Consider the following 18,876-nt stretch of genomic DNA (forward strand, 5'->3'; position numbering starts at 1 on the left):
CAATCTTGCATAAGCAGAGGCATCAGGCCAGATGGAAACCCACAAAATAACAACTTACAGCTGAGGTAAAAGGAACGCAACGTGATATAGAGTAGCAAGAGGGGTTTTGTCTTACCATTGCAGTTTAGGAACACAAGGGTAGGATGGAAGTTTTGCTACCATCCTGACTAGCGATTACAGTTCATACTAACATATGTTATAATACAAATAATGAACTGAGCGCATGTAACAACCTATCTGCCCACTCATACCTAATCACAGTGCAAAATTTTATATAGGTCTAATATTATAATATATACTTTAAATAAGAGATAATTGTATTAATTAGCCCTATAATATTATTTTATATGTATTATAAAAATCATAGAATATAATTAACAATGCATTTCTTTCTCAATTTCTTTACCCTTACATGGAATTGGTGGTCTGATTGAACTCTTGAGACTTTTATTTTGAAAGAAAACTTTTATTTTGCTTAGCGCATTTGTAGTCATAGCTGTGGCTGAATAGATGGTCATCATTAGATGTCTGGCTACTGCAGTTCTGGACAGGACAGGACAGGAAAGTGCCCAGTAGAACATGGCTAAAGTAAACTACATTTGCAAACCACTTCTGGCTGATATGTCCTTTAGAGTATGTAAAACTAAAGTTTACATGTGGATTGAATTCATGTTTGTTCATGCTTACATAAATACATATATTATTGACATAGTCCTTCTGGATTAAAATATGCTAACTAGATATGCAAACATTAAATGTACCAAGTACACTAGAATACAAATGTAGTCAAAATAGACATTTTATGATATTTATCATTTAAAGTAGTGCTATACATAATATTAAAGTGTGGTACTTAATAACAACAAGCAGATTATTATTACAAATATTTATTAGGAATTTAGACAAATGTAAACAATAATTCACAAAGTACAAAGTTCAATGAAGCTGAATGCGAAAATTTAAAATTAAGCAAGGCTTGCAGATGTTGTAGTGGTATCTCAATTTAAAATTTTAAACATAGGGGGACAAAAAAAAAGATATCCTAACAATTTTATGACATTATTCACTTTCTGCAATCCAGATTACTATTTATAATTATATACTAGATATAATTACTAAGGCACATAATATTGGAAAAATACAGACAAGCAATGATTTCCAACATTTTAAACCACAGAATATGGGATTCTGTTTGGTTCGCCATTATTTCAGTAAGATTTACAATTCAAACAAAGATACATGTTGTACGTAAAACCTGATCCAGTACGCAGATTTAAAAAACAGATTCAGTCCCTTAATATCTGCTGCAAATCGTTTTGATTAAAATAAGTTGATTAAATACGTATAAAGAGTTCTCTCTCACTTGAAACAAAGGAACAGACACTAAAGCTTTTTCAAGGAGGACCATTGTGAGCATGTGCAGTCTTGCTCCGCCCCCTCCCGTCAGTCCAGTGGTTTGTGGGAGATGTAGTGCGAGTGTTTGTTCTCATTTCTCTCACACAGGTCCGTGATAGCCGAAACGGTTATGGTGGTCCACCTCGAAAGCTGTGTTTCTGCTCCTCGACTTCTGCTTCCGCCTCTGAACTCGAGTATTGAGGTGAAGGACGGACCTTGAAGAAATTCGCCACGTATCGCACCTGTAAGAGACAAGGAATGTTAGAAGAGTTAAAGACCTCACAATGCTACATTTTAAACTGAATGGCCTCTTACTTTTGGGTCACTTTACCAGAAAAGGAAATATTCAGTGGGGTAAAAAAAAAGTCTGAGGTTTGAAAAAGTCATACTGAACTGAAATGTTTGGAACAACATGAGGGTGAGGAAATGATGAGTTGTTAACTTACAATGAGAATTGCAATGAGCGCCCCCTGGAGGAGCCCCACCAGCACGTCGCTCCAGTGGTGCTTATAATCGGACACGCGGGTGTAACCTACATACACAGCAAAGGCCACCAGGAAGAACTGGATGGTTGGCCTCAGAAGACGGGCCCATTTCGCATTCAGTCTGGCCTGGACATAGAACTAGGGAAAGAAAAGGAAAAGAGGTGTCTTTCATTTGCTGAATGATAATGACTTAATTTGTTGAGAAGAAATAACGAAAGCAAATGGCGATAACAGTTTTATCTCAGTGAGCTTTTAGCATTTGTACGTTTGCTTTGTAGTTCATCAGGAAATCATTGTGTACTAAGAATGATGCATCACTCTCTGATAGTTTCATTAAATTAGTTCAAGGTTTTGCAAACTCTGCAACGAAAAACTCCTATTATTGTAAATACCCGCACACCATCTATTCCTCATTGTGTCCTATTTATGTCATATCTACTATGCTAAAACAGTTGCTCCTTACAATGCTACACTTGACAAGTGGACCGGTTTGGCTGCAAAATTGTTGGCAAAATTTTCGAATGTGACCGAATTTTATGAAGCACAGCACATATACAATTTTTTTATATTAATTATTTCAATAAAATTTATGTTCTATAATTTAGTTTGATAATGTTTTTTTATTTAATATTTTGTATTTTTAGAGGATTTCATGGTACTAAAACTGCTACCTGAAAATTTCCAACTTAAACTGTCATAAATCTTAATTGTTTTGCACAGACTTAATTTTTTTTTTTTTTTAAAGACGACACATGGCAAATTATTGTTGAAGTGAAAAAAAATTAAGTTTAAGTTTATTATGATGAAAAATGCATAAAATATTTTATGTAAATATTTTAAATAAATATTTTTTTTTACTTTATATGAAATGTATATTTTCCAAAACACGTTTTACTCTAAAACTGTGAGAAAACCAAAGCCATAAATCTAAACAAGTTTTGTTCCAAATTTGAGGTTGATCAAACAATGAGCTTTCAGTAAGATTTTGTTTGGGCGCAGTACCAAACATTTCCACTAGATTAAATTCGTTTCCCATTTGTTTCCAATGTGGTCAAGTACAAGTGTGACTATTTTTTCAGGACCATTTAACCTTTTTGTGTGTGTGTGTGTGTGTGTGTGTGTGTGTTCACATAGCAAGTGCCAAAACCTTTACCGAGTTTAATACTATTCTTATGAAGTAAAAAATTCTTTAAAAAAAACAAAACGTAAAATTTTCAGCCCAAAAAGACCGAACAGCACCAAAGGGTTAGATCTGTACTTTTAGTGACTCTAGTAAAATCAAATGAAACTGCAGAAATAAAGCCTATTTTCAACCATGTTTCCCCATTTGCCATTGGTTGCAAAAACAAATAGTCCCACTCCCAAACTGTTGGTTGATCCCAAGGTAGGGCTGGGCGATAAAACGATAATTATCGCGATATAATTTTTCTCGATAAAACGATATCAAGAGTTCCATAAATGTTCGATAATGTTTATGCGCCAAAAGCGGAACGAAACTCATTTGAACCGCGCGCCACACGGACCATTTATCCGCTCGGCTAAAAGTCCAAACGGCAGCCAGAGAATGTCTAATAGCTGCCATGATAGTGAGGTTATCATGATCTAAATGCATGATACTGGATGACCAATGGTTAAGTTTAATAAAACTCAAACAGTCAGAGAATATTACATTTTACCAAATAAAAATTAGCACATGCCGAAACTAAGAAATGAATTGTCAAATAAAGATATTTATTTTGTTAAGGAAAAATGACAAATGTTTGAATGTTCTACCTCAGATTTGTGAAATGTTCACCAGTTTGGCAAGTGTTTGTCCTGATATGTTCTGACAATAAAGAGTAGTTTAAAACCACAATTAACGCTCTAGTTTCTACAACTTTCACTTAGGAGCAAAAATCTGCCTTTAAACTTGAAAGAAATAAAGATTTGACTTTTATTGTGATAATTATCGATATCGACTGATATAAAAAAAATGATCGTGATATTTTTTTTTGGCCATATCACCCAGCCCTATCCCAAGGGGTAAATGTTTAGCGGGTAAGCATTCGATTGCTACACCACTCACCGCTAGAAACAGCATGCAGTACATCCCGAAGGAGGAGTGACCTGAGTAGAAGGACAACCTACGACACACAAATCACATATAGTTCACAGAAATTCACTGAAATCAAAGCGTTAAAATGATTTATGATGAGAGACATACCTGGCTTCGGTCACGTCACGTGGGTTGCCAGTGCAGTTGATCGCAGTCACGTATCCTTTGCAGACTTTGGGGGCACACACTGCTAAGAAATGTGGGCGTGGTCGCCCAATGGTGTACTTAGCCAAGTCCGTCAGTGATTGGCTGACAGCTCCCCCAAACAGGAAGGCGCCCAGCACTTTATAGATGGCCGATACATATTGATTAAATGTAGAGTTGGAGTGAATTTTCTTGCTGTACACCAGATACGCTTCACCGGACGATATCTAGAGGAACAGAAGAGGTAAAAGTTAAGTAACGTGATGCATTTCTGTAGCTTTCAACAAGGATCAAAACGGTTACGCTGCATTAGGTTTGTCATAAATGTGTCCATGAGCACAAAATGCTGTGTTGTTGTGCATAATAAACCCCTCTTCTGTGCAGAGTCATGAACGGACACTTTGTTGAGGATCAGCATGTGACTCAAGGGATGATGAGATCATGGGAGGGATGATGGAGATGAATGAATGAGGGACTCACGATAATGATAGTGCAGGTGATGGTGACCGCAGCCAGCGTCACGTGCGTGATGGTGTCCGGTCTTACAGGGTAACCGATGCTCTCGTCCTGGCAGTAGATCGCTCGCTCGTATGGCCGGGACGCGATATTCATTATAACGAAGGGCAGAGAAGCTACAGGAATAAGAAGAAGAGACGATTAAAAAATAAATACATAGAGAAATAAATATCTGCTTTCTAAATGATGAGTTGTCAAATGTGGAGAATATACAGGGTGAAGAGAGAGGGGGGTGATCAGCGCGTACACGAGCTTGATTGACACTGCTAAGACACTCCTCCTGGCTCTGATTGGTTGTTTCTTACCGGGAGCGGTGTATTTCTGCAAATGGCAATAGGACCACTGGGAGAAGCCTGAGGAGCTTAATTTTTTCACAGATTATCTGTCTCATATTCTACTGTCAGGAAATAATGACAGTTTTAACAAATATGTAAAAAATAAATTTTTACAAAAGTTACCAACTGAAGCTTTAAACGGATGAGTTATTAAAAAAAAAAAAAATCACCTCCCTCACAGTTGTCATGAAGGGCAAAATTAGCTATATAGACCAAAACCACTTTTTGTACGAGGCTGTAAGCATATTCTTTTTCTGCTGTAAAGTTGGGCATATTAACATGGGGGTCTATGGGATTGACTCTCTTTTGGAGCCTGTCTCTAGTGGTCAGTCGATGAATTGCAGTTTAAGTCACTTCCATGTTGGATTCAAAAGAGAGATTGGTTGCCACCTGGTTTTCTCTCAACTATTTACTATAAGACTGTATAGACTTTTTTTTTAGTAACACTCAGAACACCATCTGAATTAAGTCATGGAAGCAGCATGTATTTATAGTACCTCTTTTTTCCAGAGTCACACGGAAACACATTTATCCCACAGCTATGAGGAAGTCACCTGACCACACCGTCTTAACCCAAAAACATGTTGTGTGCCACATCATAAACATTCCTGTACACACCCACAGCCTAGACATCCTTTCCACAACGCCTTGATCGGTGGACTGATGTGGCTGGAGATGCACATGTCTGACTGTTGCCACAGCGTGATCCTTTAATGAATGGAAAATGACCTTGGGACATTTGGAAATGTTACAAAATCACTCTGCAACCACGTGATCCTAAGCCACAGCACTTAAAGAGAACAGTAGGAGCAATTCTACTTCCTGTAATTCCATTTTCTGGACATATAATAGCACAGTGTTCTAGTAAGTTTGCATATCTTTAACTGCCAGAAACCGTTTTGCTGTTTGAATGGAATATACTTGTAGATATTTTAAGCAGGCTAAGAATGTAAAGGACCTTGTTTCTTCCAGTCAACATCAGGAAGATGCTACATTAGCAGGAAAACATGTGTTTTGTTGCTACAAGCCAAAAATATGATTCTGGACCTTATGGTTGACTCAGTTTGTCTAAATATGGATGAGCAGCATCCCACACAAATCCAGGATTGCTCTAGTGCCATTTATACCACTGTGGTATTACAATGTACAAGAGCATTTGTGAAACAGACGGTCAGGTCCATCTCAAAATTTAACTCTGGGCTCACTGTGATATTTACACATGGTTTATTCTTCAATATTATTCTACAAGGGCCATTAAAAATATACAAACAACAAGCTCATAATCTGTACATATGGAGCTTACTAACAGAATTTAGAATAATATATTCCAACAAGAAATAATAATACAAAATTTGCCTCAAAGAAATGTTTACAAATGTGTTTTGTTTTCTTTTGTTTTGTTAAAACAACAAAGCATTATGCTGGATAAAATTCATGGTAGCAATTTCTAAAATTTCATAATGAATGTTCTAGATGAATGAAAACATATGGAAACACCAGGGAAACGTACAAGAAAATTAGAAGTTTTTAAACTCGTCTTTTGTCAGGTTATAGACAGAGAGAAAAAGGGATTATTTACTGAATTGAATTGTTGGGTCATATGAAAAAACAACCAATCAATCACTTTAGCGAGTTAATCTTGATGCTGAATGACAACTAAAAATTTATTAATTGAAATTTCATTTTAAAGTTTTAGCACTAGAGATGTTGAACTAAATCCTTGAGAAAAGTTGAAATGCAATGGGGCAAAATACACATCCAAAACAAGTCCTTTTGAGTTTCAATGTATTCTTGAGACGTTCACGTCACGACAAGAGACAAAGAGTAATCGAGTCATAGAGAGTCACTTAAGAACAAATGAGTTTCTTTGTATTCCAAAAACAAAGAACAAGGTTGTTTGAAATGACACTGTATTTCCATACACTGTGGTCTGGGACAGTGAGAACACACACACACTCACTTACAAAGCATCATAATGACATCCTCAATGGTGCACTAATAAAAACACACTGCTCATGTAACCTTGCCCCAAAAACAGTCATTAGTTTATTACGCTGTATATTATTGAACTAACAATTGTGAATTTTAGAGCAATGATTCATAATTGTCAAAATCTGGGTCAAATTGTATCCTCAGGTCAAACAGCTCTAATTAACGACTGTTAAATCAGACTCTGGCCTCAAACAGATGTGGGCCAACTTTGTAATTTATTCTTTAACAATTATAATGTTTTGTTTTCTTTTGTTTTGCATTTTACAAAACAAACAAAAACAAGTTTTTTTTATATATTTACAAATATGTTTTGTTTTCTTTTGTTTTGTAGCTTGCAAAAAAAAACAAAAACAAATGTTTTTTGAAAATATTTACAAATATGTTTTGATCTCTTTTGCTTTGCAGATTTCAAAAACTTTTTTTGAAAAATATTTACAAATAGGTTTTGTTTTCTTTTGTTCAAACCTCCTGGGAAAACAAAAACAAAACAACTTTACCTTAAATAGTTCAGTTAACTCGAAAGGATGTGATCCACTTGCTGAAATCTGTGTACAGAATGTAAACCCCTAGTTTTATTGCCATTAAGGAGATTTACTGTTTACAAGCAATGAAAGAAAAAAATAAACAATCCCTCAGGCCTCATTGATCATCATGTTGAGGGACTCGAGACCCCAAACAATGGCTACAGTTTTAACACTAACTTTGAGGATCTGCAGCTGAGCTTGGATGGCCTTTTCGGTATGTTTGCCAGCTGTATAATCTCCAAACAAATGAAAATAAATGCCCAATAAAACTTAAGTCTCATTTTTCCTTCTTCCTCTCCAGGCTTTTCAACTCTTGAGACACATTATTAGGAAACAAAAAGACTAGTAAGACTGAAAGGTTTTTGATACAGATTTTTATGGTCAATGGAAAAATGAAAAATGAACCCTGAGGAGTAGTTTTTTATTTCAAACTGTCATTGATTAATGCCAAACACAATTAAAGCACCTAGAAACACTGAGAACGAAGTCTAAAATGTCAACTTTACAGTTAAAAAGGCCAAGCAGTATATTCTGGTACTCGTCAGTGAAATTCATGAGCATTACTTCTGAAATATTTTCCAGATTGTGTTCCCAAGGAATTAAGTCAGTGCAAGGTACATTAAAAGGTCAAAGAACTTCAAACGGCTCGAGTTCAAAGCCTCAGTTGGCAGGTGCGAGCTTGGCGGACGTTTAATTACGCAATGAAACAGGACTGCAGGGAGACATGTGGCGCTTAGAAGTGAGAGGGCAAGAAGTCTTGAAGAAAGTCACAGTTGACACCCAACACACTGCAATATTGGGGCTGCACTGAAAAACAAACCTCGTCTCAACTGCCACCAGCCGTCCCCCTCCAACCATTCCCTGAAACAAATTAGTTCCATTTGAAGGTACAGGAAGTCAAATTTCCTGTAAAACATTAAGGGACCCCGTTTTGGTATGAGTCCATGTTTTTCCCCCTTCATGCTATGCAAGTAAAAGGAATGTACTCTAGTTTTCTGAAAAATTCATTAATTAAAAGTCGGTCATTTACCTAACATCATGCATTTTTTACTTGAAAAAAAGTTGAAGAAAGGAATGAAAGTGGATAGGCTTCAAATTAAAGAAGACCATACAACTTCTGCTCTATATTCAGAGTCTTCCTAAGTCATAGTTTTGTGTGAGAAACAGCCTGGAATTTAAGTCCAATTTAACTTGCTTAACAGCAGTGTTTTTTTTTTGTATTATTTATATACTATTCTAATATTCAAATAATATTTGGAATTAGCTTTTATTTTTATATTATCAGTTTAGTTTGCATTAGCAGTGTTGTATATGCCTTGGTAATTTTGCTTTATTTCGTATATTCGTATTTTCGTACTTCGAAAACCTATTTTGTTTCAGTTTCAGTTTTCGTTTTCCCACCAAATATTTATATAGGAATACATTTCATCTTTAATGCCCATGATTTCTAATAGTTTTAGTTTTAGTAAACAATAACAACATTGCTTGACAGTCTTGGTCACCATTATCTTTGATCGTATGTGGCGGCGCTCGGTTACACAGAATAAAGACTGTGATATAGTTTTGGAATAACATGACGGTAAGCGAGGAGTAAACCATGAATGACTTCATGGTCCTAATGGAAAAAAACATTGAAAATATTTTAACCACGGTTGCAAAGTTTCCAGACTTTTTGGAAATTTTTATAAACTTTTGGAAAGTTTATGGAAATTTTCAGGCCCTTTGCAACCCTAATTTTAAATTGAGTTGAGTTGAGTTGAGTTGCATTAGTTGAGTTGCAACAAAGCAATATAGAGACTAAATCAAGAGGGGGAGGAGAGAGTAAAATGTTTCTGGGTTGGTGATTGCTGAAGTGGCTGAGGATTGAAATCCTTTTGCCCGTCCCACAGACAAAAATGAGCTTGCCACTCCTGTAGTCTCCACCTCATTCATTCATGGTTTCCCAGTTTGTTTGGAGCATCCTCCTTCAAAAACACTATAAATATGAAGGGCAGAACTGAGTGTTGCTATATTTGGTTCAATCTGATGTGCAGTTATAGTATGTAGGAAGATAATTGTTGGCAATCTGAGTTAACTGAGTTTGAAACACTTCCCCTCACACCGCTGGAGGAACGCCAGAGCCATTATTGGACCAAACCAACAGTTTCATTCAGTATACAAAAGAGAAGGTTCACCCAAAAATGAAATTGCCATACTCGCCCTTGTGTTATTCCAATTGGTGAAGTTAGAACAGGAAAGCAGAGGTTTATCAGAATGTCTGAGCTGCTCACTTTCCTACAATGAAAGTGAATGGGGACCAGGGACTGAACAGGTTCAAAGAGGACAAATAATATGCATTACAGGAGTAGTTTAGATGACATGTGCACTATATTCCAAGTCTTCTTAAGTCATAATGATGCTTTGGTGTGAGGACTAAACAAACTAAAGTCAGTGTGTAAATCTTGGTCACCATTCACTTTCATTAAAGGGAAAAGAGCAGCTTGGACACTGCTATAAATAACTCCTTTTGTGTATCACAGAAAAGCTTATACAGAAAAAAAATCCACAGAAAAAACCCATAGAGTCATCATTGTAAATCCCTTTAGCATCAGCTTACAGTAGCTCAGCTATTTTCAATCCTATTTTATTTTTTTCACCTTAAGGTTGTGGTACACAGTTGTACACGTCTTTTTGCTGTGAAACCTTAAAAAAACTAAAAATTACTTTTAAATTGTTAGTAATATTTCAAGACAAACATTTACTGGACAGAAGCAACTTAAGTTTACATGATTATCCATATAATATTTTTTTTCTTCCAAAAATCTCACTTTAAAATCTGACTATCGAATATGATCAGGCTTTTGAGGAAAGTTAATTTTTACTCTCAATCATCTCTCAAGCATCATTGTATTGCATTACATTATATGTTTTGTTAAGCTTTGATCATAAAACTGAGCATTTAAGTATCATCTTACTAAGTCATATTATTGTGAGATTTAGAGTGACATCTGATATTTATGTGCATTTTATGTAAGTGGTCTGTTATACTGTTATAAAGATCGCACTGATTTTACAAGCTATCAGAATTTAATCTTACTTTTTGGCCATGTAAATACCAGCGACTGCACCAAATTGCATAGTTTTTTTTACTTCTCAAATATGAGCTCCATATTCTCCTATATCATATATGAGCAATACAAGTCTGATATATCAAATACTCAAAAAAAAAGAAAAAAATATTGTTTTTCTTCGGCCTTCTGACTATTACTTTATATGTCAGGCTTTACATGGTTAACTACTTATTAAATAGTTTGTAACTTTGGAAGCTTAAGTTTCAAAGTAGCTTTCCCAACACAGGCAATGTTGGTCCAAGAAACTGAAATTCTGTGAACATTTAGCTGATACGTTTACAGTAAATCTGAATTGCACTGCTTGCAGTTTCAAGGACATACGAGTTGGTGCATTTCCAATGTCACAGGACTTGAAAATAAGAAAACCCTGGCAAAAATCCCATTTGTTTTTGTCTACACCACACAGCCTGTGAGGGAGTAGCCTGTTTTCTTAGGGTTGGCTCTGACCTTCACCCTGACATTGGCTCACCACCTTTCATTATCAAACCCTATGTTTTTATTGACCGCTTGTATTCCAACTCATTTTCAGGCATTTCAACAAATATATTAAGCTTTCAACACCTAACTTGATACATTCTGGCTTCATTTCAACATTTGAACCCCAGTTCATTGCGGCTAAACCCACAAAGATCACGTTCGGTTTCTACTCTGAAGATGAAAATGAGATGTTCTTGACTTTCTTTGTGGGTTTTCTGGAGTACCATCATAAGTGTTACGAAAATACAAGCCTGTCGCCCCTTAAGTGAGAGTTTTGAGGGCGGTCTGTCTGCCGGCAGCACTCCCTGCGCGGTAGTTTGGCAAGGACGCCTGACTCATTTGGAAGCTATGTGCTGAGCGTACAACCTCGCAGGAGAGTCTGGAAACCTACTTCAAGAAGAAACACCCGCCCTCCTCCTCTTTTCTTTCACCATACACCAAAGTCTATCCGTCTCAGCCCTCTACCTCCCCACGCTAATGCTAGTGTGTGATTTACACTCTTGGAAACCATGGAAATGTATAATATTGCGTGGGAAACAGGTTAGCTGGTACGCTAATAGCGTTTAGAAAGTGTGTTTTACTTTAAAAATAGCTTCTGTGATTAATGTAACGGCTCATGATGTGACCAATTTCTGAACAATTTTGTTGATGTTGCAACTGCTATCTCACACAGACGGTTCTGAACAAGTTTATCTAAGACCTTAAATATAAAGAATGACGGTCCCAACATCCTGCAATTGTTCTTGTCGTTCTCCCATATTTCGCCAGTAGTTTTAGGGAATGATTCCAAATCGTGTGGCAATGTGTCTTTATGGGTTATTGCGCAATGATATGATGCTAAAAACCTTCACTATTCCTTGCTGGTGGAACCTTATACCGGAACAGCTGGCTTTTTTACTTTTCTTTTTTTGTTCATTTTACTATTTAACTGTCAGGCATAGTCTATATCTCCATCTCTGTCCTAGCTTGCACTTTGAAAATATGTTGTATCGCAGCACTTTACATTAATTGCTCGCTGTAGCATTCTTCATTCGTAAGTCACTTTGGATAAAAGGATCTGCATACAGGTCCTGTGAGCAATATAACAATTATCTTTGTGTTGAGAAAATTGTTAAAAATACCAATAAAATGAAATGTAAAAAGGTGCCTGTTAAAACAGTTTAACAGAGGCCAGCTAGTAAGAGCTGTGTTGGTAAACCTCACTCCCCTGGCCTCAAGAGGCGCACTAGAGACTGACACTAGAGACTGTGGCCTTTAGCGTCCTTGTTATAGCATCTGCCTTCCATGCCAGAAACACTGGTTTGAATCCCGCTCGGAGTGGTGCAAGTAGAAATGGAGGGGTTAAGTTAGCCGCCTTTCCACTTTCGGGCCAATGCGAGCTTGTGCTAACAATGTGCCAGGCGGGGCCACTAGCCTCGGACCTCAAGCACCGAGGTCAAAATCAATTTGCGTTTCCACTGTCGGGCCAGTAGCCCCCCAGCACTACTCTAAAACACGCCTTCAGAGAACAACGTCACAAATCCCACATCACCAGCATGGTGAAGCTAGCTGACTGAAAACTAGCCAGATTGTAAAATTAACATGACGCATCGATATTTTACCAATAATTTACGCTATAGTTTTTCCCACTGACAGTAATTTATTAATTTGTGTCAGGACTGCACATCAATCATGCTCAATCATTATTTATTTTTTATCATTATTTTCCATGAAATTATGGGATCTGAGGAGGTTTGAGCGATCTTTTCCATCTCACTATACTGTTAATTGTTTCAGCTGGAGCAACAGAGGGAGCTCACGAGCAGAAAACAGGAGTTATACGAGTTTACCGGACTATATTTAATTTATGACATATGCGAATGCATTGCATCTGCATCAACAAATGGACAGGGAAGAGATGGATGAAACATGAAACCAAATAAATAAACGATTATAATCATATATGATTTGTTGAAGTTCTTCAAGCAGTCTTTGGTATTTTCCATAACCATGTATATTTATTATGGCAATGTTTAGAATAAGTAGCCTTTAGCATCGCATGTAAATAAAAATAGATTAGAATCCCCATCGGATTGCACTCTGAAGTTATTTCAGAAACTCGCTGGTGTCTGAAAGTGAGTTTTGAGCTGAAAATTGTTTTAAATGTCTTGTTGGAGTTAGCTGGTAGTCTGATGAGCATGATGAGATGAGCAGCAGTGTTGTCCCTCTCCTGACTCCGCCTTTGTTCATGAACTCTCCTCAAGCCCCAGTTGGCCTGCTTTGGACCAAGGTATTAGGCAGGCCAATAACCCCTGGCTGTTGGCCCCGAGGAAACCCGATCAAGCCCTGGAAGTGACAGTGGAAACGCGAAGTGACCCTGGCACGCACTAGCATGATCGATTTTGGGCCGACAGTGGAAACGCGTCTATAGCCCTATTCGGACGGGACTAGTTTCACAGGGGCACGTTAGAGAAATGTTTCACAGACGTACTTTGAGATTTTAATCCTGTCCGAATCTGCCATGTCTGTCTTTTTCTCACACGACCTCTGTAAAAATTCCAGAGCAAATTACCTACTGTTTTTCGTCAAACTCGGCGGTCCTCAGAGAAATCTAATCCCGTCCGAATGCGAATGTCTGTGATTGCCGAAAATGTTTTTTTCCATAACGCTTTTTCTTGTGTGTTTTGGTCAACGTGAACTACCGTACAATCTCTCGCTATCGCGCCGGTATTCAAGTTTCTGCTTTTTGCGCACCGATAATGGATGTAGATGTGTTCGGTACACTGCGAAGAAATAAAAAAATTAAATCAACAAGAAGAGCCAAATCAAGTATAAACTGTTAAGACTGGCTACTGTAATATCAGTTTCAGGTAGGATTACTTTCATTTCTGCACTTAATTACATAATGTGTAAATTATACAAGTTAAAACTTTTTATTCCAGTGGGTTTATTATAAGAACCCAGTTCTATAAAATCATGATGATAAATGTATGTTTAGTTTTTTTATACTACAATTTTTATAAAATGTTTACAAAACACTAAATACGTTAGGACGTTTTACTTTATATTTCAAAGTGCTTAATTTTAAAAGTACTTAATTTTAAAATACATTTGATCAAATTTCATAAATTGTGTTCAATGGCAGTTTTTAAGTTATATTCCTGAAATGTACTTGTATATAGTTTGCAGCATGACAACTGCACCAAGTTAGCCTGGTAATACCAAACTCTGCTACTTCGCTTCGTAGACAGAGTCTGGCATGGCATAATTGAAAAGCGTTTTCTTTCTCGGGGGGGGGGGCGCTTGTCTGAAGTTTAAAATCATTGGTTACCCGTAAGCCAATCACATAACGTTTGGTTATGGCGTGTGTTATGCGCATGCTCAGCCGCATCTAACTTCCACTGTAAACACATGTATGATGCGAAAACAAAACCATCGAGCGAAATACCGGAGTGAACATGGCTGTGAACGACTTTTGCAGATTATGTGAAGTAAATCTACGCATCCACGGTACAATCCGCGTCTGCGTCACGGCTCTCAGCCCGCCCTCTGTTCGTCGATTGGCCGGCTGTTTTCAGGCCGGAGGAAAACGGAAAGCTCTGACGCTGTCTCAGACTGAGTACAGAAGCGAAATGAAATTGAGCGGAAGTACGAAGTCTGACGTAGTCAGGCTAGCACCAAGTGCTAAGAAGGAGATGAACACGTGATCTTCTGCAATGCCCACATGTAGAACACAGACACTCCTACCTCGGTAATAAACACGGAGATGTTAGTCCCGTCCTAATCCGTACATGAAATCACAGACGTAGGTTGATAAGAATTGTAACTCAAACGTCGTTTGGAAAACTAGTCCCGTCTGAATAGGGCTTATTGGTGCCGTGACCCGAATCGGAGTGAGGTTTAGAAGGGTGAGTGTAACAGAGGCAATTTCACAATATAATGTTAAGAACGTTAAGAAATAACGAGCTTTATTAAAAACATACCAAAATACACTAGAGGTACCTGGAAGGAAGGCCTGGAAAGTCCTTCAGTACTGAGCCAAATGCTCAGCTTTTTATTGCCACAGATAAGATTAGATAATTCTCACCAATTTCACTTTCACTGAAGTAAAATGCTGATCTTGTGGCTTTGACTTGCTGTATCAGTACAGAAGAACAGAGGCAGAATATTAAAATGTCAACGCTTTTTTCTGTCAGTACTCAATGACTGATGATTTAAAATATCATAAAGAAAGGCAGCATTGAAATACACACCGTTAGCCTGTGAGCGAAACCAAAAGCCAGACTGTGTTTGTGTGGAGGGAAAGTTTACTTAGACGAAAGAAAAAGAGAAGCAGAGGGTGGTGGGCTGGATTGAATGTCAAATACAGGGCTGGGAAAAGGATATTAAGTCCCTGAAACACTTACCGAAATTCGCAGTCAACTGGATTCAGGGACTTTTCTGTTAGTAATACAGCAATCTGAGAGGCTGATGTTTATTTGAAAATGACTGAATATTTCCACCTGTGCTGCAGTAAATCTTTCTGTACTTTCATTACCTCAAGGCCAGATGTCTCAAATGTATAGGACTTTGAACTATCTTTTATGTCAGAACCCAAACTATCCATACATAATGTAGTTATGGGTTTCTTAGCTGTGCCCTTTCTCCCATACGTTACATTAATTTCTAGCAGAAAGCGGTACATTTAATATATTTACAACAAGTTGGAAATTCTTTGATAAGGTTTGTAATAGTGACGGAATGTTCATATTTGGTATATGAACTATTCTGTTGTACGAAAAATATTGTTACACTTCACTTGTTTCATTACTGAATGAATCAGATTTTTTGAAAGAATCTCTTGAATGAATGATTCAAATGACAAATAAATTTAGCAGTTGCTAAATTTACACCACCTACTGGTGTAAGCGTCAAGTTACTTTCAAAAGATGATTTATCCTTTTTTTCCACAATGTAAACTTTTATCCCAGTACTTCTGTGATAATCTAAAATATTTTAACACAGAAATAATGAAACTATTAAAAAGACTCTTAATAGACAGTTGAATTATTGTCATTTCACCCTTCCAGGGGGTTTGATTGACATGCGATCTGACCAATCATAATTCGCCATCCGCCGAATCCGCCATTTTGTCCGACAATTAATCATGCAGATCTACGATTTAGTTTTTTGCTTATTTCAGTTTAGTAATTTTAGTACTTTAACTTGGCAAGAAAACATTAAAAAAATGTCATACAATTCTGAATCTATTTTTTTTGTTTTTATTTTCAGCTTTATTTAAATTAATGAAAACTATTTAAAAAAAAGTAATGGTCTTAGTTTACTATAACAACACTGCACCACATGACATTTTTTAAGTGATTATATTTAAACATTTGCTGAAAATGGAATTTCAAAATTGTAACTCATATCTTACACTAAGAATGTGGCACATCCATTTTAAACTAGATTTTAAGAAGAATTTCCCTTTTCTCGCATTTGTCATTGAGCCTCCTATAGCCTAAACGCAAGAAAAGAAACATCTGAAATTGTCCTAACCACCTGATGCCCTTTATAGACTAGACGGAAAATATTGTCCATCCCTGTCTACAACATGGATCATTTCAAAACGAGAGACACTTGCACCTGATGGTAAAGGTGTAAAGGTGAAGGATCATGCCTAGGGCACATTCTAGCCCTCGTGAAATCCAAAGCTGAAGGTTGGAGAACACAGACACAACACAGACTTCAAAGGGCAGGTGTAGAAACTTCATCTCATAGTAGGGTTACCTCATGTGGTTAAGAAAAACGGGCTCAAACACAAGGTTTCCAAAGGAAGTAATGGTCATGATGGGTCACACTCACTTTAGCACTGAGGCAAGTCGAATCTTTCCGTAAAATGTGACTGTGTTGGGATGTTTATGGTCATTGAGTTTGTCTCACAGTTGGTGTGCAAGCAAACCCCTAAATAAAGCCAAAAATGCTAGATGAGGAACATTTCTGTGGCACTACAGGCTGCCAAACACTGTGGGAAACACTGACAGGCTTGGATCACATTTCCATAAACAAATACTCAACTTCCTGAACGTGCAAAATCCAGGAAAAGAAGCCAGGATGAATGCAACTCAGCATTCAACACAGAGAACACACCTCCCAATACATATTTAAATATGAAAATCTTCTAAAGATAGGCTCCTCACGTGGCCACTGTCACCTAAAGCACCTGTTTTTGCAATAAGATAATATAGCCTACATGAAATATCTGCAAAAGCCAAATGCACTTCCAGATCAGTTGTAAATATATATTACATTATATTGCAGTTTAGTGCAAAGCCAAGGCAATTTTGCAAAGTGTGAACTTGTGAGAAAAACAAACCTGATTTAAAAAAAAAAAAAATGTTGACTCACAACAAAAGCATATTTTATGTTTAAATGTCTAATAATAACCAATGCTGTATACATTTATAAATTATACAGGCAACAAATAATAAATAAAAAAAAATCGGTCAATCAGATTATATACACAGGTTAAACATAAACCTGTTTTTACATACTTGCATATTTTACGTATTGTTGTCATGAAGCACAAACTGAAAACAAGCTTTCAAAACAAAGTTTCTTATAAAATACATATTTTCTCAAAAAATAATTTTGTTGATTAAAAAACGTCTGTGTATGTTATTTGTCAACAACCCAGTTACAAAGCCTAAGATATTGTTTAAAAAGACAAATCCCAATAAAGAAATGAATAACGTGGTGAAAGCCCTCAAACAACAAATTGTAGCATAAGTTTTGTAAATGAACTTCAGAATATGACACTGAACGTTGGAACGTTGAAACATTGAACTCGCTTACCTACAACTACACACAGCACGTCAACCAGGACGAAGAGTCTCTTTTTCCTCAAGTCCGTCATTATTTCTTTAGTTCGGATGCACTTTAAAACTAGCACTTTAAAAGTCACTTCATTTATGAGTTAATGTCAAAGATAATCCACTTGGAAGAAGAAAAACAAACTGAACGCGACCAGTATTGCGAGTTCTTCCGGCTCTGCTGTTCTACCTGCGCTGCTCGTGCTCGTGCTCCACTTCAGCTCATAGGTGACGGTCAAACACTCGCGTCCTTTACGACTTTATATATCTAGAACTTCAAATGCTGACGGCAGCGCCGCGTAGGTGCACATATTGCTTTTGTTAAAGAAAAGACTTGTGTCCAGCCCTCCAGCAGATTTTTGAGGACGCATCCACTCCTTTTCCAAAAATAAAGCCACTGTGTTCCCACTCGCGCTTGTGTACTCTCTCTCTCGCCGTGTCACACCTTGAGCCGACAGTGTGAGGCGCATGCGCAGCCGCGCTGCCTGGATATAAATCTCTGCACTTTGAGCATGACACACACATAGGCTATTTTTATTGCACATCATTCCATAAATATTAAATTGGTCAATTTATTCTACTACATGTATCTGTCACATTCATCATTACATCTGTTGTGAATTACAAGTAGCCCTGTATCTGAGAATAAATGGATGGATGGATAGATAGATATTTTTAGTTGACTGTCCGAACACACCTCTGCCAAAATGATAGGCCAATATATGACACAAAACAATGTATTTTTTAAAGTTAGGGAACACCTACTTATTTCTAGCACGTTAACATCGCCACACCCCAAAGGCTATAGCTAACAATTTTTGTCTACTAGAACTGACACTACAAATATTACAGTTAGGCTATATAAATAAAACCTAAATAGTAGCCTACGTACTTAGCTATATACATTATTTGGTTCACCTAGGGTATAGCAAACATTTTAATAGTTTAATTCCCGAATGCTTCATAGATGGTG

At 37.0% G+C, this 18,876-nt stretch overlaps 1 protein-coding gene across 1 annotated transcript; it reads right to left on the minus strand.

The window, feature by feature from the left end:
• Window positions 1-871: 871 nt before the first annotated feature.
• On the minus strand, window positions 872-18,350 carry plpp2b (phospholipid phosphatase 2b). The gene is made up of 6 exons (XM_084117450.1): window positions 17,887-18,350; window positions 4,600-4,751; window positions 4,084-4,346; window positions 3,946-4,003; window positions 1,842-2,018; window positions 872-1,637 (listed from the first exon to the last, which is right to left on the minus strand). The coding sequence occupies exons 1-6, from the start codon at window positions 17,945-17,947 to the stop codon at window positions 1,524-1,526; spliced, it is 825 nt and encodes a 274-aa protein (XP_083973576.1). The 5' UTR covers window positions 17,948-18,350; the 3' UTR covers window positions 872-1,523.
• Window positions 18,351-18,876: the final 526 nt, after the last annotated feature.

The sequence above is a fragment of the Abramis brama genome (genome assembly GCF_963993115.1).
Source record: "Abramis brama genome assembly, chromosome: 6".
NCBI lineage: Eukaryota > Metazoa > Chordata > Actinopteri > Cypriniformes > Leuciscidae > Abramis > Abramis brama.

Bases quoted from the DNA above. Each gene is read 5' to 3' on its own strand.
- plpp2b (XM_084117450.1), bottom strand. From the start codon at position 17,947: ATGACGGACTTGAGGAAAAAGAGACTCTTCGTCCTGGTTGACGTGCTG. The intron at 4,004-4,083 runs GTATGTCTCTCA...TGTGTGTCGTAG, and splicing joins CGTGACGTGACCGAAGCCAG to GTTGTCCTTCTACTCAGGTC. The intron at 2,019-3,945 runs GTGAGTGGTGTA...TTCTTTCCCTAG, and splicing joins ACTGCATGCTGTTTCTAGCG to TTCTATGTCCAGGCCAGACT.